The following is a 20840-nucleotide window of genomic DNA, read 5'->3' on the forward strand; positions in this document are numbered from 1 at the left end:
CTGGCTGGCCCTGACCCCCACACCCCCACGCCTCCCCTCCCCTGCCCCCAGCACAGGCACAGCCCTGCAAAGGTCCTGGAGGTTAATCATTCCTGCAAACACAGTCACCGGGTGGGCAGGGGGGACACGGGTGCCGTTCTCGCATATCTACAGGGCTGCCGGGTGGAAAGCGGGCGGCATTGTGGGGGTGGAGGAAGCTGCAGGGTTCCCAAGATGCCAGTGCGGGGGGTAGCTAAGGTCCCCATGCCTAAAATGGGCAGCCCCAGGTTAGATGTTGGCCGCACATTCCCGAGTACGGAGAGCTCTTCTGAAGGCCACCCGGCTGACCCCACCAGGCTGATCATAAACACCTCTCTTCACAGGAAGGAAACTGAGGCCCGAGGCTGTTCGTCGCAGCCAAGTCTGGGCAGGAGCCCAGATCCTCTGCCTGGAGGGAGAAGCAGAAAAGACCCACCAGCCCTGCAGCTGATACACCCCCAGGGCGTCAAAGGGCAGCACTGTCTTCACCCGCTGAGCCTGGGCTGTGGAATGGGGGGCAGAATGTCTAGGCAGGGAGTGAGCCACTCCGTCAACAGCAGTAATCAAGCAGGCCCGCATGGCCCTTTCAAACTCAGCTTTGAGGGCACAGGAGTCCTTGGGAAGCCAGGAGACGGAACAGGCAGAGCTGTGGCCGGCACCCTTGTCACATCACACCCACAATAACCCACGAGTATCTCACCCCATTGTCCACATGGGGAAACTGAGGCCCAAGACACAGAGTGGCTTGCCCACATCACGCGCGGCTAGGAAATGGCAGAGGCGAAGCTGAAGTCCAGGTGTGGGCCAGGCCCTGGCCCCGGCTGCCTCAGGACTGCACTCAGCCCATCGCCAGGCTCCCTGGCTCCCCTGGGTGTGGGCTGCCCTATGCCAGCCCCTCAGGAGGCAGGATGAGGCCCAGGTCTGGGGCCCTGAACAAAGCTCGCCAGCATCCAAAGTCCTCCCCTGACATCTAACAGGAGGCGGGAGGCGGGACAGGGGAGCTACACAGAGAGCACAAGGCTCGGTGAGGGCCACACTCCGGGCAGAGCGGCATCACATGCTGGGCTGGCACCAGCCGCATTGCAGCCTGAGCCGGACCCACCCCCCAGCTCAGTGGCTATCACCCTGAAGTCCCCCACCCCCGTCCACACACCCGGAGCCCAGGCCAAAGAGCCGGCTTGCTGAGAAGTGTGGTCAAGGAAGAGGGGGTGCTTGAGAGCCAGCCTGGGCTCCTGTTCTGGCTCGATGCCTTCGCATGCTGTGTGACCTTGGTCTGGGCACCTGCCCTCTCTGAACCTCCACCTGCTCATCAGCAAACTGGAGGTGGTGGTCAGTAGATCTGTTTGAGAGTACCAGGATGACCTCGGTCCCCTACCCCACGGTCTCGGAAGGTCCTCCCAGACCTGAACCAGACTCCAGCCCCCTCCCCTCAAGAGGCCCTGGGACCAGCCTCCACACGTACCAGCAGGATGTCAGCAACCACCGCCCAGTTGCAGGACAGAAGCAGCTCCCCGAGGACCAGGAACACCTGTGGACAAGGACCCCAGTCACCAACACCCCCTGCATTGGCTCTTCCCGCCTGCAGAGAGACGGGGCCGGCGAGATTGGTGGGGGAAGAGAGGCCAAACCCCGTCTGCAGTGCCGGCGGCCTCCAGGGTGGGTCGACCTTCCCATCTGGCCAGGCTGCCAGCCAGGACCCAGAGGACAGGGCTGGGCCCCGAGCCTTGATGAATGGCCCCCAGGCCCAGGCCTTGAAGTCCCACCTGAGGCCCAGCAGGAGGGGCCCAGGACTTCTAGGCCCCGTCCTATACCACCACACCCGCCCTGCCACCTGCCCCACCCCAGGGTCTGCCGGTGACCGGGGCAGGGGGTGGCCACTGTGGCCTGTCTTGCCCAGCCCCCTGAGCCCCCTGCCCCATGCCAGGGGATTAGGACAGCCCTCATTCCACTCACTCAGGAAGAGCTTAATGAAGCAGCAACAAGGGGGTAAAGTCATTTCTCAGAGCTTCCAAGAGCTTATTGCTGGAGCGGAATTAGTCATTCCTGGAGTCACGGGGCTGTGCCCAGGGCAAACCGCGCTCTGGTTCCCGGAGGCCAGCGAACACCCAGGGCAGAGGAAGTGCAGGAGGCTGGCTTGCGCCTCCCACCCCAGGCACGTCCACCATTCACCCTCTGGGCCACCTCCATAGGCGAGGGTCATTACACCCAGCTCCCGGGCCTGCACACCAAGCCCCTTTCTGGAGAACCTCACTCCGGACTCTGGCCTTCTGCAAGGGAAAACTGGCAAAGGGGAGTCAGAGGGAAGCCCAGGGTGGGGCGGCCTTGCGGGGAGGTGGCACGGAGCAGAGCCCAGAAGAAGGGGCAGGATTCCCCAGGAGGCAAGCAGCTGGAATATGGACCCCCATGCTGGGAGACCGCCATGCTGGGGGCAGCAGAGCGAGCTCCCTCCATGCAACCAGCCCCGTCTCCACCCAGACCGAGGACCTCTGCAGCCCGTAGCTGGGCACCCGTAGGCTGGGGATCGGGAAGTCACTGGGGCAGGTCTCAGACCCACATCTCAGCCTGAGAGGGTCCCACCCAGGCCTCCTGCAGCCACATGAAAGCCAGCCCACTCTCATGGCCCTCCTTGAGCCACCTGGATGGCCATGCGTCCTGTCCTCACACCCCGCACCCTGGGCAGGGTGCCCGTGTCTCTCCCCGGTTCCCCCATGCCCACAGGACTGAAATATGCCTTCTCCTTCCTCCAGCTGGAGCAGGGTGGAGCCCGACCCCAGAATAGAGCCTGCGGAGAGAGGCTGCGGCCGCAAGCCACCAGGGGTGCCAGGTTTCCTGAGACATACCTGGAAACCGCCCAGCCACCCAACCGCCCAGTGCGGCTTGGCAGGGCAAAGGCCGGGTGGGGAGTGGGAAGCGGCTGCCTCCTGGCCTCGTAATTACACAGGCTCCCCAGGCGCCAGGAGGGCTCGCCCACGAAGGGGCAGCCACAGCCCCACCTGCCTTGCCCAGGGAACCTGGGAGGTCACCGCTCTCTGGGCCTTGCTTTCCCCGACCCGGAGGGCAGTGGGCTTCCCTCGGCTTGTGCCCCTGTGTCCCCCGTGCGCTGAGTGCAAATGGGGTCTTGGAGCTCAGGGGCTCCCATGGCCGACTCAGACTCAAGTAAACACCCCAGCCAAAGGGCCCCTGTCTGGCCGGCTGTTCAGCCCCAGGACCTCCTGGATGCCCTCCTATGCCCAGAGGGCCCCGGGCGCCTCTCAGCAGCCGGTCCTGAGCTCTGTCTCTCCTCCCGGCTGCCATATCCCTGCACTCACCCTGTGCGGCTGCGCCAGCAGCCAGGAAAGACCCCAGTACAGGCTGCCCCCAGCAGCCCATCGTGCCTGCCTCTCGTCTGGGAAAGCCTGCTGCATGCGGTCACTGGAGCTGGACGTGGGGTGTGGGTCCTCCAGGCTTGCTGTCCACTCTGCTCCCTAACATCGCTCAGATCAGCCCCCTCCTGCCGTGGCTGACCTGCTCCAGGCCTCCCTCTCCTCCTCCCCGGTTCCCAGGCCCCACCATGCCTCTTGACCCTGGCCCCCAAGGGGACTGGCAAAAGGGAAATCTGACCCTGCCCTTGTCCCCTCAGCACCTTGCAGCGCCCTGCACCCGACTCATGTTCCCGGGAGAGAGGGCCTGGCAACGCTGCCTGGAGCCCCCCAGCCCCCGGCTTCCCCGTTTCAGACCCAAGACGGCCCCTGTGGCTGGAGCAGCGATGATGTATGTCCCGGCCTTAGTCACCCCGGCCAGAGACACGCGCTCACACCCGTACGCGCCTGCTGTGACTCACGCACACGTTCTCACACACGCTGCAGCCACACGAGTGTGCACAGATGCATGTGTGTGCGAGACCTCACCGTGCACACATGTTTGCACACGTACGTGGACACGCATAACCAGGGACACACAACTCACACCGCAAGCATGCACTGCGTAGCCAACAGTGATGACTCAGAGCACTGCCGCGTGTGGCGTGTGTCGGCAGACAGCGGTGTCTGTGCCGGGGCCGACCTGCGGGCGAGTGAGCGGGTCCACGTGTGTTCTGGTGGCCTCGCGGATGTGCACACCTGTCCTTGTGCACACACAGGTGGGCGTGGGGAGGGAGCCAGAGGGAAGGCAGAATGCCTGCGGGGAGGGGGTGCTCAGCCCGAAGGCGGGGAGGGGCTGTTGTCCCGCAGCGGCCGTAACTGAGCTCTGAACTGCACGGACCCTAGGCCTCGCCAGGAAGGGGGACGGCAAGCAAGCACCCCCCCATGGGCTCCGAAGACGGGGACAGAGCTCAGACCCGAGCTTCCCCTCCCTCGGACCAGCTCCATGCCCTGTGCGGCTAAGCTGGGCAGGACAGGCCCCAGCACACGCTGGCCGCCAGCAAGCTGCCAGGCCGGCTGGCACACTCTGCCCCTCGGCCTGCCAACCGGTAATTGCAGGGACTGGCTTCAGGGCGTGAGGGCCCTGCTCAGTTCCTGGGGGGCCAGCGGCCTGGGAGGCAGGCAGGCAGGGAGTGAGGCCGTGAGCAGGCTGGGTTCTGCCATCCTCCTGGAAGACTCAGCAGACTGCGGCCCTCTAGGTGGGCATTGCTGCCCGTCCAGGAAGAGAAACCTGCTAGATCCTGGTGGGGGGTGAGGCACGGCCCTCAGAGGAAGGGCAGGTGGTCCCTCTTGGTCTCTCCAAGCAGCCCCTGGCAAGGCTGTCTACTCCCGCTCAAGATGCAAGACAACGAAAACCCCCCCAGGACCAGGTTGTTGGACGGCCCCCCAGAGCTGGGGCACCTGCACAGCCCAGCTGCCAGGCCACCCCAGCGGCCAGAGGCTCCTCAGCTGCCCCTGACCACAGCTGTGGTGGCCACACATGGTGGCTGAGCCTGCCAGCTCCTCCCTGTGCCCCGTGGGCAGCGGGCGGGATAGATGCCCCCATCCTGGGTCCTTGCTCTGGAGTCCTCAGGGCTGAAGGGGGTGGCATCCCTTACCAGAGGCTGAGGCCATGGTGACCGCTGAGCGGGCACCTGGAGGTGGGTAGAGACTCTGAGTTTGGATCTCGTTCAGGCTGGAAGGGGCCTTACCCACCGTCTGGGGCAACTCCCGGGCACAGACAGAGAGCTGGACGGTGCCGCTGACTTCCCTTCTCCCCAGAAGGGAGAAGGAGTGAGTCGGAGACAAATTGTTTTTCACCCAAGAACAAAACCTAATGACACAAACGTGGCATACTGGTAGCGGAAGGAAGAGAGAGACAGATAGTTCTGGAGGGCAGAGCTTCTCCGCTCAGCCTCCCCAAAGCCCCCATCTCTGGGGGAGTAGCCTGAGTGGGGGTCCTTTGTTCCCACTCCTAGCTGGGCACCAGTGGAGGGGCTGCTGGGGAGAAGCAGGGAGGAGCGGAGAAGGTGAGTGACGACCCCGTTACGGAGTCTGTTCAAGGCCAGAGGAGCTCAATGGGAAGGTAGGTAGAAGGACTCTGCGCACCAGAGCTTTGATCTACCTCCCAGAGGGCCGCTGGGGCCAGGCATCAAACGAGGATTCCCGATGCCTTACCAGAACCCCAGGGAAGCCTGGGACCTGACCAGAACCTGACCGGAACCCCAGAGAAGCCTGGGACCTGACCGGAACCTGACCGGAACCCCAGAGAAGCCTGGGAGAGCCACTCCGAAGGGTCAGAGCAAGCTCAGCATCACAGCAGAGCCCACGCCCAGGCTCGGCACAGAGGACAGAGAGGAATGAGACCGGGACTCCCTTATCAATGGACCCGGCTGGCGCCTTCCCAGCCCACACATTTGAAGGCGTGAATGGCCGGGAGACAGAGGCCCACACAGCAAGCACCAGCAGCCAGGAACCAAGGCCCGAGGCCCATGATACACAAGGGTCTGAGAGCTGCCAATGACCACCCCGTGAACCTGGGCGTGGGTCCCTGCCCCGTCGGGCCTTCAGATAACACCATGGACCTTGGGCCAGCACCCACCTCAGCCTGGGGGAGACCGTGAAGCGGAGGGCCCCGCCAGGTCTGGCCCAGCACCTAACCCCAGAGGCTTGGAGACAGCACGTGTATTGTCTTAAACGGCTGAGTTCGGGGTGATTTGCTACACAACACAAAATAACTCATTCACTGACTGGGACACTGAATTTCAAGAACAAATAATGAAATCTTCAGGTATCCAGCTGGGAAAAAGAAACAACATGTAGGATTTTTTTTAAACAGTAGGGTAACAAGGGGCACCTGGGTGGCTCTGTCGGCTGAGTCTGACTCCTGGTTTGGGCTCAGGTCGTCTTGTGGGTCGTGAGATGGAGCCCGCGGGGGGCTCCATGCTCAGTGGTGTCTGCTTGAGATTCTCTCCCCTGCCCCTCCCCCACTAACACTTACGCTCTCTCTTAAATGAATAAAATCTTTTTAAAAATTTAGGCTAACTTTATCCTCCGCAGCAATAATTGAGCCAAAACACAAGAAAAAATGTAAAGCGACAGAGAAGGAAACTGATCCAAGGGTCAGTTAGAGCCAGTCGGTGCTGCTCAAGGAAGAGTCGACGAGAACACGGCCTCACAGACAGACCCAAGCAGCAGTCTCTCCGGTACAGACGACCTCAACCCCGAAACCGTCAGGTAGGAGTCGAACTCGAGAGAAGACCAGGAACGGACATTGCTGGACGTTGAGCCCACTCAGCGAGGGATTCCCCCAAATGATGGTGAGGGTCATGCCTGGAGTGTGGGGGTTGTACTCCAGAAAAAGCGAAAATGATCACAGAACACGAACCAGGAGCTCGGGAGGGAAGACGGGTGGCGGACGCGAAGGCAGGTGTCCTCTCCCAACGCTGGGATGCAGCAGTAAGTCCAGAATCTTAAAAGTCGTTTGAACTTGAACAATCCCTTCTACTTCGCTTCAACTTCCTCAGGAAAATTCAGGTAAGTTTACTAAACAGATGAGTCCATTTCCAGGAAATATCTAGCATGAACAGATCGTTGGGGATGGAAAGTCGACTGGGGTACCCGGGCTGGGGGAGGGGCAGCTTGGCAAACGGGGAGGGACAGATTAACAGACACGAACCTTCCTTTCTGGGGTGGTGAAAGTGTTCCAAGCTAGATGTGACAATCGCTCAGCTCTGAATGCACCGGAGCCGGTGAAGGCCCGGTGAGGGCGGACGGGCCACAAATTCCTTCTCAGTCTGTCTGGTGTTGAAATTACCCTCCTACATGCCCCGATTTAACAAAATACCGAGGGAAACATGAACGGGCATGCGTGTGTCTGCAGAAACATGGGGAGTGACGGTCCCCTAGCCGACGAACAGGGCCCAGATGCTGAGCGGAGACAATTCTGGGGACAAGAACGTGGGTCCCTGCTACGTTCCTCGCTGTGCTTTCCTGCATTGCCGTTCGTGTTTCAAGCTCCCCGAGGAGGAAGACAGGAATAGGTGCGGTGGGGCGGGCTGAGCTGTCCGCCCCACTCCGGACCTGGCGGTGGAGCGGGGGAGCACCCATGGCCCGGCCTGGCGCGCTCAGAGTCCCGCGTGGCCTCCTACTCCGTGCACGCGCCCCCCTCGCCGCCCGCTCAGCCTCGCGGTGGCACCTGACTGCCGACACCTCCCTCCTGAGGCTCAGACTCACTCCTGGTTGTCTGCAGCGAATGTCCGAGGAGGCATCTCGAATCTTACACGTCGAAACTCGAATTTGTAATCCCACCCTGTTGGAAACAAAGCTCTACACTTCCCTCGATGTCCCGGGTCGGCCTCTGACGGCGCGCAGCCCGCCAGGGTCACCCCCCGATTCCCAAGGCACAAGGAAATCCTGTTGATTCTACTTCCAAAACATACCAGGATCCAAGGTCGTCTCCACACGTCCTCACCCCGCCCCGGGCCCGCCACGGCCAGACCGTGCCTGCCTGACCCACAAGCCTCCTGCCTGTTTTCCCTGTTTCTGACTTTGTCCATTCTCATTCTACCGACAACGTGGCCTCCAGGGAGACCCCGTCAAATCCCGAGGAAGTCAGTGGCCACCACGTAATCGTGCTTCTTGGTGCCCACACCCTGCCAGTCACGGTGAACCACACCAGCCTGCGCCTTGCTCCCACCGATGAGCTATGGACAGCAGAGGTGCCTCTCCCGGCTGGACCTCGGGAGCTGCGGCAGCCTCCGTCTGTCCCTCCCTGGAGCGCTGGCCTGAGACGGTCCCGCAGGAAGGCAGTCTACACAGCAGAGGACACGTCCACTTGCAGAAGGCAGGAGCCCCCGCTCAGAGACAGACAGGAGAGAAACAGACGTTCCAGCCCACCCGTCTTCCAGGCCCAGGCAGCCACGCAAGGGAGGGCAGGTGGAAGCCGCCAAGACACCAAAGCATAAGAAGTAACAAATCACTGTTTCGGGGGCGACTTGTTCCGCGGCAACAGGTCCCAGCTACAAGCCCACGAGACAGACCAGTGCGTGACTGCGCAGTGACTCCCCGGGTCTCCCAAAACTTGAGGCCACGGTCGTCCACGGACAGGGTTCTGCACCCACGGCCACTACCTCTGACCTTATGTCCTCTGCTGTTCCCCGGCTCGCCCCTTCCAACCACAATTCCTTAAACCCACAGGCCACGATTTCCCCCGAGGACCCCTTCGCCAGCGGCTCCCTCCCCACTGCACCCTGACATCCGCCCGGCCCCATCCCTCGGTCTGCCAGTGAGTGTCACCATCTCGGCAAGTCCTCGCGGACCACCTGGCCCGGCCCCAGTCCCTCCCCTGTCCTCCTTCCCTGCTCTGTCGTCCTCCACAGAACACATCCCCACCTAGTGTACCACTTACTGCACGTTTAATGTGCTACCTACATGTTTTTGCCTGTTTTGTTCAGTGTGGGATCTCCAGGGCCTGAGACCATGCCTGGCACGCAGGAGGGGCTTGGGGAGTGTCTGGTGAGTGAGTGTTTCTGCTCATTCCCAGCCACCTTGCCCTGCTGAGCTCTGCGCCGTGAGCCCCTCGGGGACCTGCAGGGGCGGGAGGCTGAAGACCCCACGCCAGTTTCCCGCCTGTGAGGCCAGAGGAGCAGGTGGGACTAGGATGGGTGGCCCACACCTGTGGGGTTTCAGAGCTGCGCGCCCAGAGGACCCCAGGTAGTTACCCTGAGACGGCCACTGAACATGTCCCCTGCTCCGTCAGCAGCCCCATCAAAAGACTGACCCTCCCCTTGATTCTGAGCAAGCAGCCGTGGCCCCAGCGAAATGCACAATGTGGACAAAGTGTTGCTGTGGGACTTTCCAGGGTGGGTCAGAAGGCAGCATGGCGTCACCAGGCCCTCACGGGATGCCGGACCTTGGGGGCCAGCCAGCCACCGTGTTGTGAGGAAGCCCCGGCCAGCCACGTGCAGAGGACCCAGGCGGCTGGTCCAACTCCCAACCCTGCCCCATGCTGCCCCGTTCACCTCAAGAGGGAAAAAGATAGGTTATCCCCACCACAACCCACCCAGACTGCAGACTTATGAGCAAAACAAGTGTTTCTGTTGTTTTAAACCGCTGGGTTTCCTCGCGTGCCCCTGGTGACTGGCGTGGGCTCGGAAGTTCATCGAGCTCCTCGGGAAATCCAAGAGGTCAGGATGGGCAACCCACGTTACAGAGAACTGGGGCGCAGCAAAGGCCAGCCCTCACCCCAGCTCACACAGCTGGCGATGCGGTCACAGGAACACCGTGCGTCTGTCCCTGAAGGCTCAGTGCCCACGGGCTCCCGTCCCCTGACCCCTGCCCCTCCGTCTGGACCACGAAGCCCGAGGAGGCATGGCTGACATTCAGGCTGTCCTCCAGCCACAGTGGTGGCGATGCTGGCGACAGTGAACCCCTTCTCCTCCGAAGGGCAGGAGCTCTGGGAAAGCGGCCAGGGAAGGGGGTGTGAGCCAAGACCTGCTGTGCGTGTCTGGATCCTCATTAGCAGCCACGAAGTCCACTTCCCCTGCCAAGGGGCCGGGGCGGAGGGGCGATAGGCAAGGCTCTGCGGAGGTGGGCTCCGGCCATGGGCCCCCCGTGAAGGTCCCGAACCAGACATCATGAGCTCAGAGACCCTCTCTCCCCGGAAACCCAGCACGTTGCCCGGATCCGTCCTCGCTGAGCAGCGGGCCAGACGCTCTCCTCAGCCGTGCACACCCGTGCCAGGCCCATCCGGCACGACGGTGTGGGCACACAGAGACGCACACACATGAGGCCACACGTGTCCACACACACGTCTACAGACCAGAATATGTCCGTCCTGCAACGCACACTCACATGTGCACACGTGCCCGCATTTCCACACGCCCTTCCCAGGAAGCCGGCTCTGTCTCCCTGGATGGGAATTTCTCCAAGGTTCCTTGGGACCACGGACTTCTCCTGCCTCCGCGGGGCTGCTGTGGCCCACGCCTTGCCACCTCGCTAGATCAGGGCATTGGTCTAGCGCTGCCCACGCCATCCAAAAAAGCCAGACTGATCTTTACTAAATGTGGGCTGATAACAGAAGAACAACAGAGAAAATCACTAAAACCAAAGGGGGCAGCAAACGGATCCTGACCGGAAAGAAAGGACAGACACGTGTAACTAAAACCAGGAGGGAGAGGCGCACGCCTGCCGACCTCACGGACACCTCGGGTCTGGAAGGGGTTACCACGGACACGTCAGACACCGACACAAAGGTACAAACACTTAGAAAGCCGCCAACTATCGAGAATGACAAAGATGTAAAAAACCTTAATGGATCTGTCCCGAGCAGACGCCAAGTCAGTCATCAGGAGACTTGCCACCAGCAACAGCCCAGACCCGATGGCTTCACTGGTGACTCCTGACAACGTCTAAAGATGAATTAATGTAATCGTTCCCAAACTCTTCCCGAAGATGGACTTGCCGGGGCTTTCCACAGAGTCGACCCCTGATGCCAGCACCACGAATCACAAGGATGCTGCAGGCCACTGTCCGTCGTGAACACAGACGAGGTCCCAGCCACACGGCCACGAGCCCATGTCAGCGGCACCAGCCTGTGACGGTAACACGACCGAGACATAGTCCATACCGGGAAGACAAGATGGGCTACCACGCAACAGTGGTGAGTGCCCCATATCGATAAAGGAGAAGCCACCCGGTCACCTGGACAGACCCCCCCCGCCCCGCCCCATGCAAAAGCCCCTCACTCCCAGTCAAAGCTGGTCCCGCTCGACGCATGCAGGCCCCATGTGACCCCGTCCTCCTGTCCTCCTGTTCGTCCCGCCACACTGAGCAGAGGGTCCTCGTGGTTCCTCAGGCCCAGCAGGTGCGCGGCTGCCTCAGGACCCTAATGACCCCCCAGCCCCCCTTCACGTCCTGCAGGAGGCCTTAGGTCCTCAGCCAGCACGGCCTCCAGGGGAGCCCGCCCCCGACGCTCCCGTCTTCCTTATCGAAGCATGTGCCCTCGGAAATACTGCGACACGCGCTCATGTGACTCACCTGCCCGCTGCCTCCCTCAGGGGGGACGTAACCCCCAGTGGCCGCACTGCTTTCATGTCACCCGCCGCCTTGACTGCGGCACTGAAACTAGCACGCCCCTCACACGTGTTTGTTGAGTGAATGAATGATGTGAATTCCTGGTGCTGTGTCCCAGGCCCAGCACTGAGGAGGATGGGAACTGCCCTGGGTCCCCCGGGGCTGGGAGAGGGGTCAGAGCCTGAGCAAGAGACGCTGAGAGCCCCGGGAGTGGAGCGAGGGTGGGGCCTGGTGGTCAGCAGAGGCTCCGTGGATGGATGGGGCAGGGAGGGAGCCACGAGGGGCCTGCAGGGGGGACGGGGCCGCGAAGGCCATCCAGGAGTCCACTGGGGGCTTTGGGAGCCGGCAGGAGGAGCTGGACCCAGTTCCAGAGGCCCCAGGGAGCCCGGGAAGGTCCACGGTGTCCCTGGTCATGTGGGGAAGAGAGACCGTGATAGGGGAGCAGGGAGGCCAGCGGCCCAGGAAGGCGGCTCCTGGCACAGGGCCCGGAGAAAGACAGAAGGCATGTGCCGTGCCAGGCAGAGGGCACCGGCAGAAGAGTGCAGGCCCGGACGTGTGAGGGTTCTGTGACCGGCGCCGGGCCGGCGGGCAGGACCCGGGTCATGAGCCAGAACATCCATCAGACGGAAGCATGGAGAGGGCCTCTCCTCAGGAGGTCCAGAAGGTTCCGCTCTCCTCCTGGAAGGCTGGAGCCAGGCCTAGGGGGGCTTATGCTGTTGGTACCACGGCCAGGCCTGAGCACGAGCCCCAGAAAGGAGCAGCATCCTGGCACCCGAGGGAGGAGGGACTCATCCCAGGCCTGCCCGCCGTCCTGCCCTGCAGCCCCTCACCCCCGTGCCAGGCATTGAGAATCTCTCCCGCTGGCCCTGTCAGCCAGAGCACAGTTTCATCTCCAGACGAGCCATCCAGCTCTGGAGAGGTGCCAGGCTGCAGAGGGGAAGACAGCTGTGTCCCCTGAACACAGCCAAGGAGCAGTCTCCAGAGCCAGCCAGGACCACGGCAGAAGCAGGCCTGGCAGGGGTCCGGGCCCCCGCCGCTGCCAGAACAGGCCTGTAGTGGGCCTCCATCTGCCTTCAAGGTCGGGCCCACGCAGCCCCCGCCAGCCGGGATGCTGGTCCCACTCGGGCTCCCGCTCCCTCAGCCAGGACGCCGCCAGTGCCCGTCCAGGCTCTGCTCCTCCCCTCAGGGACCACAAGATCAGTACAGCGTCTGCAAGCTGAGTCTCCACCTCCTCTGTCCCACGGTCTGTGCTGCTGTCTCTGGGCCTCTGTCTTCCAATCTGTGAGCGGCGGGGAGAAGCCCTTCCCCACAAGGCGCTGTGAGGGCCACGTGCAGGCACGCGCAGAACACGAGCCGGTGGGACCTGTCTGTTCGCCAGGGACTCAGCCAAAGCCCACCCACGGCTGGACACGGGTGAGCAGCGCCCACACTGAGAGACGCGCCAGCCCCCGCGACAGGCTTGGGGAGGAGCGTGCTGTCCCCCTCCCCACCCCGGGCGCTGCAGGGCGTTCATCTGAGGAGTGAGGACGCGGGTGAAGGGCTCTGGGTGGCCCAACCGCAGTCAGAGGACGCCAGCAACACGCCCACCCTCCCACGCCAGACAGCACCGCAAGGACACCCCAGCTCATTGCCCGGGAGCATCGGGATGACAGGGCGGGGCACGTCCTGAGTGCAGGCAGGGGTCGGACAGATGCCACGGAGGGGAGACAGGCCTGAGGGTCCCAAGAGGGGAGCCCTGCAGGGTCCAGGCAGGAGCGGCCAGAAGGGAGGCCACCTTGGAAACAAGCAGGGGGAAGCCGTGCCAAGACAGAGGCAACAGTGTCACCTGCACCGAGAACCAAATGATGCAAATAGCAGGGCTCCAAGACCCACAAGGGGCCCCTGTGCACAGAGCCAGCGGCATCTGGGCCCCAGCAGAGCAACCCCAGACTCCGGGAATCCTGCCCCGACCAAGCAGGCCGCAGCTCCCTCTTGCCCCAGTGCGGGGCTCTGGGCCTGGACACAGAGTATGCAGACGCGGAACCAAAGCTGTGGTTGAAATGGGACCTGGCTTTTCCAGGGCACGAGGGTAACAGGAAAAGCGATGAGATCTGGCTGTGGGATCTGGCCATGGGCTGTGATTTGCCTTCCGAGTCCAGCCTGCTCAGGGGCATCTGTGTCTGTGGTGGGGACCCCAGGGCCTTGGGACAGGAGGAGAGGGGAAGGGGAGCCCATCTGGCGGGGGAAGAATCATAGGTCCCTTCCCACTGGGTGGGACCATCAGGGCTGGGGGATGGGGAGCCATGTGTTGGGGGTGCACACAGCTCCCCAACACACCGCAGTGCCCAGTGGACCCACACATGTGCTGAGCCCAAGCATGAGCGTAGGACGGTCCGCAAAGGCTCTTGGAGAAGCCATTGCACAAGGCATGGCGGATGAACAGTGTTCAGGATGCCCAGGAGGGGCAGTGCCCTGGCAGAGGCCGGGAGGCGTGAGCGGTGGGAGGCGTGAGCGGTGTGAAGCAGTGACAGGAACATGGGTTAGTGTCAGACCATCCCACAAGGGCGCTGGCCTCGGCCACGGCCCATACGGGCCTCACGGCCCCCCTCACACCCTCTGTGTCCTCGAGCTCCCAGCGTATCAGAGCCGTCAGTCCCGCTCTCTCCAACCAGAGCATTAACCAGGTCAGAGGACAAGCCTTAGAGTCAGGGCCGCTCAGGCTCGAAGCCCAGCTCTGCTCCTTCCCAGCTGTGCTGCTCTTGGTAAACCTCCGTTTACCCGTCTGTGAAATGGGGGTACCAGAGGCTCCCTGGGCGGCTTCAGAGGTGGAGGCTGGGCACGGAAGGAGCCCACGTGAACAGGGGTGACCCATTCCCCATGCCCCGCACCGTGCCAGGGGCTCTCACTTACGTAGGAGGCCAGGAGAGTGACCCGGGCCAGGATGAGAGCCAGGAAGAGGCAGAGGGCGGCGGCAAGCAGGCTGCAGGCGCAGATGAGGGGCTCGGCCCGCGGGTTGACTTTCTTGTACCTCCTCGCAGCCTCTGCTCCCAGGACAACCCCAATGATGCCGGTCACCACAGTGAGTATCCCAAAAATCAGGCTGAGGACAAAGAATAGAGCAGGGTCCGTGAGCCAGGCGGGGTTGGCCCTGTCCTGGGGCTCGGCCCCCAGTGCAGGACCGGGTACCTATGGTGAATGTGGCTGTGGACCCCTCCCTCTCCCTCCAAACCAAGGCTCCAGGGTCCTCAGGGTCCTGATCAGGGGCCCATATACTCCCCCTCCCCCATCCCCATTCCTGCCTCATCGTGGGGATCTCACCAGCCATGAGGGCGACCGGCCCACCACCCCCACCTCCGGGGAGCTTCTCCGACCACCCCCCATCCCGAAGCTCCCCCCTCAGAAATCTCAGCTGCCCCACTCTGGCCCCAAGCAGCTCGCCTTCTCACTCCGCACACAGTTGGGAATGGAGGCACGGGAATGTTTATTTGTTGAGCTCCTAGGATACACCTGGCCCTCATCAAGCTTTGCACACACCCTCCCAAACCCCACTGTTCCACGCGGCCTTGGCAGAGCTCTCGAGCTGCCCCCACCTGCCACACTCCCTTTCCCACCCACTCCCCCCTCCAGCTGCACTTGGCTCCCCGGCACCCGCCCAGGGAGAGCCGGCCCTCCAGAACAGACCCCACAGGTCCCCAGAGCGTGTGTTCCAAAATACAGATCTCCCAACCCCCACTGGAAACCATCCACCGGCTCTCAGACACCCACCGGATTCGTGCCAGCCCACGTGACGCACGTGGCCCTTCCTTCATGGTCTCATCCTAGTTGACCTCAACCCTGTGCCCCTAGCTCCAACCTCTTCTGCCCCCAGGCGAGTTTCTGTCCCCACTTCAGACTTTTACTCCTCCATCGGGTTAAAGCCTCTGCCTTCGACTCCGGTCATGATCTCAGGGTCCTGGGATCAAGCCCCGCATCGGGCTCTCTACTCAGTGGGGAGCCTGCTTCCCCCTCTCTCTCTGCCTGCCTTTCTGCCTACTTGTGATCTCTGTCAAATAAATAAATAAATCTTTAAAAAAAAAAAAAGTCCTGCAAGTTCTATGCTGACCCTCTGCACAATAGGCCTGGTGAAGCAGCAGTCCGGCTCCTACTTCGGTGCCCCAGGGGTGGGGAGTTCACTACCCCCACACAGCCCCTTCCCTGTGCACCAGCTCTGAGTGGCGGGAGTCCTCCCAGGGCCGGAGCTGGAATCCTGTGTCCTGGAGCTTCCTGCCCTTCTGCGTCCTCACCCTGGGGTGACCCCAACCACGGAGTGGGGACTAACAGCTGAGGTGGGTGTGGAACCCCAGCACTGGGACCTTCTATCTGCTCTGTGATGGGCTGAATGGTGCTCCCCACAATGGCTAGGTCCTAACCTCCAGAACCGTGCAACACAGACTTCAGCGCAAAACAGACTTTGTCTATGGGATTCCGTTAAGCATTCTGAGATGGGGAATTATTCTCCATGTTCGAGGGTCCCTACAGGCCACCGCCAGCATCTCTGTAAGAGGGAAGCTCAAGGAGACTTGAGACACAGAGGACAAGGCAACAGGACCACAGCCGCAGAGACTGTGGATGCGGCCACATGCCGAGGCACACCAGCAGCCCCCAAATGAGAAGAGGCAGGAGGACTGCCCCCTGAAGATTTGGAGGGGGTGTAGTCTCTCAGAGCTCCACTCTGGCCCCGTGAAACCCCTCTGGAGGCCCAGCCTCGGGACCTTGGAGAACAATTCTTTTGCTCTAAGCACCACACCTGTGCCACTTGCCACTGGGGCCAGGACATCGCTGGCCACACAGGGTCCATGGAGGAGCCCAGTCGGAGGATGAGGCCAGCGCTGAGAAAGGGGAGCTGACTTACCCCAGGATGCAGAGCCAGAGAGCGTCAGACAAGAACATGAGTTCTACCTGTCCCCCCGCAATGTGTCCGGGCCGCTGCAGGACCCCCGACGTGTCCAGGCTGCTGTGGGACTTTGAGGGCCCCGTCTGTGTCCCCGGGAGAGAACAAGCTAGCGGTAGAGCCGAGACCAGCAGCACAATCTCGCAGGCTGCCTTCCTGCGCTCTGTCCCTGAGGCTTCCGCATGAGCACCTGCCCTGTCCCGGGCCACGACGTTCAAGTCCCCAGCAGTCACGGGAGGCTCTGGCGGCTCCAGGATGCGGCACTGGGAGCACCGGCCCCAGAGTCAGACGGGTCTGAGGCTGGGTCTGCGGCCTGGACGGCTCATTAACCTTTCTGACCTCCCATCTTCTCGCTCCATAACACGGAGCAACAGGTTTTGCCATAAACACTCAGAGGGTCTTCCAGGTAAATGCTCCCCATTCCGGCTTGAACTAATGAAGAGGTTTAAGAAGTAACGACGGGAAAAGGGAAGGGAGCTCCGGGCGGGCCAGCCAGGCCAAGGCACAGACACGCAGGAGGCATGCAGCATTCTAGAAATCACGTGAGCTCCTTCCAGGCTCCAGTGGGGGAGATGGAGACAGAGGGGAGGCCGGGGACAAGGAGGGGGACACGGGTGTCAGGGGGCTACACACCATGTCCCTGAGCCTCGAGGAGCTCAGCCCCTGGGTACTGAGAAGCCAAGCAGAGATGAGGAGGAGGAGGAGAAAGGGAGTAACGGGGGCCTGGGGCTGAGCTGGAGAGATGCTGGCCTGGGCACAGCGCAGGACAAGGAGGGGACAGGAGGACGCTGCCCTCTGGGTGGCTTTTTCCCCCATCCCAACATTCTGGCAGCTTTCCTGGGACTCTTGGGGCCCCAGATGAGGCAAAGAACACGAGTCAGTGCACGTGCAAACTTCCCAGCCCTGAAAGGGATGCAGCATCCCCGGACCTCGATTTGCCATCTGTGAACGGGGAAGGCCTCACACCGCAGGTCCCACCGTCCCGCAGGCCCCTCAGAAGCCTCACTCCCATACCAAGTGCCTCCCAGACCCCCACAGCAGCCCAAGAGCAGGAGAACTGGGGCCCAGAGGGGACGAGGCTCCTCTCCTGTGGCCCCCAGAGCCCTAGGACCTCAGCCGGAGCAGATCCAGGCCTGCCATGCCGCCAAGGTCCCAAATCCTGGTTTCTGTACAGAGACGCTGATCTCGGGGGCTCAGAGCGGCCAGAGCACTTGCCCGCCAGGAGCCCCCTAACCTGGGCGGCGCCCGGGACTCCCGGAGGCCCCTCACCTGTCCTGGCTATTGCACGGATCCTGGAGGCAGGGAGGCTGCAGTCCATGCACCACACGGGCCTCAAACAGAAACTTGGGGGCCCAGAAGCCCAGGGCTCCAGTCACAAAGGTTATGGCCGTCACCCCAAGGGTCGACCACACAAAACTCCAGCTGCAAGAGAAAGTGCCCTGGCTGAGACCCCTGGGAGAGGGCCAGGGCTTCGGGCTGGCTGCCCCTGTCATGCACCGCCCCATCCCGGGGGCACTCTGGCCCCCCAGGTGCTCCGGATTCTCATGGCGTCACCCACGAGCCCTGCACTCCCCCCTCCACGCGTTCCTTCTCACTGGCCCTTCCTCCCCGATCTCTGTGGGACCAGCTCTCCCCCTCCCAGATGGCCCCAAGCCAAGATCACATTCTCCAGGAAGCTGTCCCCGCTGCCCCCACCTTCCTCCAAGTGCCCTCCACCGGCCGCATGGCTCCGTATCAAAGAGAGCTGGTCCGGTCCGCGCCCCACATTCCAGTAAATCAGGAGGCTTGGGAGTGCAGTTGACTCCTGTTTGCCTCCCCGCCCATGCCTGGAACATGGATGGACGCACTCCCACGAGGCCTGCAGAGGTGAGTGATGAACTCCCAGCATCCCCATCCCCCCCCCCCAGCCCTGGGAGAATCACATCCATTGAATAAAGGAAGGGAGTAACGTTCCAAGTCTCGGGTCACTCGGGGATAAGGCAGCGACCGAGCCAGCATCCAGGCTCACACCGCCTCCTTCCCAGCCCCTACGGTCCCATGGCAGGGCGAGAAGGGGTCCTCCAAGTGAGGGAGGGGTGTGTCCATTGGTGAGCTCAGAGGAGGGAGAAGGCTGTGAGCCTTGGGGCTCCCTGGAGGCCGGGCGGGGCAGGGCGGGGCTGCTGGGCAGACGGGGGTTTTCAGTGATTCAAAGGGAAGAGCGGGGACACTCACTTTCTCCCCAGGTACCTGACATCCTCACACCAGCTGCTCCTTGGGTCCCCCATGGCCACCTCTTCCTGCTTCTCAGCAGCTCCCCTGGGTGGGTCTGGAACCAGCACGATAAGCAGGATCAAGGCCACGGCTTCCAGGCAAGGCATGACCTGGGCATGGGAGGGCCCGGAAAGCTCAGGACCACACAAACACGCCTGGGACCCTGGAGCTCCTGCCGGTGACGAGCCACATGGCCCAGGGTCTGGGGGGCTTTGCTCCCTGGGGGCGGGGCAGGGGTCTCACTTCTTGGCTGCTGGATATACGGAAAGCTTGACATCTCCTCAGCCCTAGGAGCACAACCTCTCTGCGGAGTAGTGTCCCCTTAGGACTCCCTTTAATGTGTCCAGTAGACACGACTCCCTCGGGGCTCATGAGCCTGACCAGGGGGACTCACCACCTGCGCCCGCAAGGTATGTTCTGCCCCAAGCTGTTCCCACCCTTGGCTGTCCCTCCCGGAGACCCCACGATGCAGCATGTACGGCCCCCACCCACGTTACAAGCCGCTTGCTTGAGCTCACACCGCTAGCAAACCCAGCAGCCAGCATCTGAACCCAGGGCCATGACCTCCACAGCCATGTTCCATCGGATGTCTGAAGCTGCCAAGGTCTGATCCCTCCCATGGCGCCAGCAACCATGCCAAGTGGCTAAGGCCACTGGAGGCTGGAAAGTCCCTGCCGGCCCAGGGGGATTGGAGGGAAGAAGAGGAGGCTGGACTCACTCGGAAGGCCCAACGCCAGTTCCCAGTCAGCTGCAACACGGCCGACCCCAGCACGTAGCCCAGACCGCTGCGATAGAGGGGCAAGGAGGGCAGGCAGTGAGGGTGGGGGGCAGGTACGAGCCGGCAAGGCCAGCCTAAGCTGGGGCCCCCACCCAAGACGCTGCTGCTGTTCACAGCCCTGCACGGGAAACGTGAGCCACGTGAGGCCCAGGTGTCCGCTGCCCTTGGTCAAGTCACTGGTGACCTCTGGCTCCAGGCCCATCCCCTGCACCACTGCCCAATGCGGCCCTATCTGAAGACCCAGGGCTCAGCCCTGCCTGAGTCAGGCGATTCCAGGAAACCCGGATTAGAGCTCAGAGGTCAGATTGCAAATCCCACTCTGACCTACACAAACCTGCCCCCACCCTCACTGCCCCAGGGGTGCCTGGCCCAGGCCCACACACGCCCCAAGTGGGCCTTCCCCAGTGTCCTAGGGTAGAGGGAACACCTGTATTATCTCTAACCCTTAAGACAGCCCATCGGCCTGTGTCCTCGCCCCCTTTACAGATGAGGAAACTGAGGCCCAGAGAAGTAAAGGGACAGGACAAGGAAGGGGGAGGGCTGGGATGCAAATTCCATCCCTAGTCCAGTTTCTGTCCTGGCTCCTGTGGGCCTCAGTTTACCACCTAGGGAAGTGGGTCCTGGGTGGTACCAACCTTCCAACAGGAATAAAGATGTAGAAGATGGCCAGCACCCGAGTCCGCTGATCCCTCACAAAGAGGTCGCCCAGGACGGTGGGCGCAATGGTGGAGAAGCTGGCCGAGCCTATGCCCACGACCCCCCGGGACAGGAAGAAGAGCCAGGAATACTGGGCAAGGAAACACAAGACCCCAGTGAGTCCCAGGATCACCCATGGGGGGAGGGACCAGAGTGTGGACACGGCCCCCAGGGAAGGAGGGGCCCGGGCTAAAGACCCCTGGCTAGCCTCCCCGCCAGGGCCCCCAGCATCACACGGGCGCCCCCTGCTGATGCCTGCAGCCACAACCGGCCCCTTGTCCAGGGAGCCCTTTTTCTGAGCGTCAACCTTTGCGCGGCAGGCCAGTTCCAGTGGACAGTAGCGGTCACCCGCACACGCCCCCAGCAGGCAGCAGCCGGTCGTGCAGGAGAGGAAGGCTCCCATGGACAGCATCTAAGGGGGTCCTCCCTAGGCCCTGGAGGGCGCCCCTGCCGCCAGCCTGGAGCCCGGAATGGACGGAGGCCAGCGCATCCGCCTTTCCAAGGGAGAAACCAGGCGGGGGTAGGTCCCCAGTGGCCTGGCAGGGGTGTGGGCACCTACCTGGGGGGAGATGAAGGAGCTGGAGAGGCCTGTCCCCGACCAGAGCAAGATCCCAATACTCAGGGCGGCTTTGCGGCTGTGGCGATCGCCCAGGTAGCCGAACACCGGTGCGGAGAGCAGCAGGCAGCAGACGAAGACTGGAGGGGACAGGCAGGGCCGCATGCATCTCCCGCTGCG

At 62.5% G+C, this 20840-nt stretch overlaps 1 protein-coding gene and 1 long non-coding RNA gene across 11 annotated transcripts in view; one reads left to right on the forward strand and one right to left on the reverse strand.

Moving 5' to 3' along the window:
• The window catches only part of SPNS3 (SPNS lysolipid transporter 3, sphingosine-1-phosphate (putative)), a 34227-nt gene that overhangs the window by 5958 nt on the left and 7429 nt on the right, over positions 1-20840 (reverse strand). For 5 of the 10 annotated variants that reach the window (XM_059149497.1, XM_059149494.1, XM_059149496.1 and 2 more), the window contains 8 exons: positions 20664-20800; positions 20044-20195; positions 19349-19415; positions 18592-18685; positions 18076-18238; positions 17650-17802; positions 14361-14550; positions 1481-1546 (listed from right to left, as the gene is read on the reverse strand). In XM_059149497.1, the coding sequence (XP_059005480.1) occupies positions 1481-1546; positions 14361-14550; positions 17650-17802; positions 18076-18238; positions 18592-18685; positions 19349-19415; positions 20044-20195; positions 20664-20800 (1022 nt within the window). Of the gene's footprint in view, positions 1-1480; positions 1547-14360; positions 14551-17649; positions 17803-18075; positions 18239-18591; positions 18741-19348; positions 19416-20043; positions 20196-20663; positions 20801-20840 lie in introns of all 10 variants that reach the window. The other 5 variants (XM_059149495.1, XM_059149500.1, XM_059149499.1 and 2 more) reach the window with 5 other exon arrangements.
• LOC131816602 (uncharacterized) lies at positions 18739-20669 on the forward strand. The gene is made up of 3 exons (XR_009348116.1): positions 18739-19040; positions 19203-20220; positions 20425-20669. It is a non-coding gene; the product is annotated as an uncharacterized LOC131816602 (long non-coding RNA).

This window comes from Mustela lutreola, chromosome 15 (genome assembly GCF_030435805.1).
Source record: "Mustela lutreola isolate mMusLut2 chromosome 15, mMusLut2.pri, whole genome shotgun sequence".
NCBI classification, from domain to species: Eukaryota; Metazoa; Chordata; class Mammalia; order Carnivora; family Mustelidae; genus Mustela; species Mustela lutreola.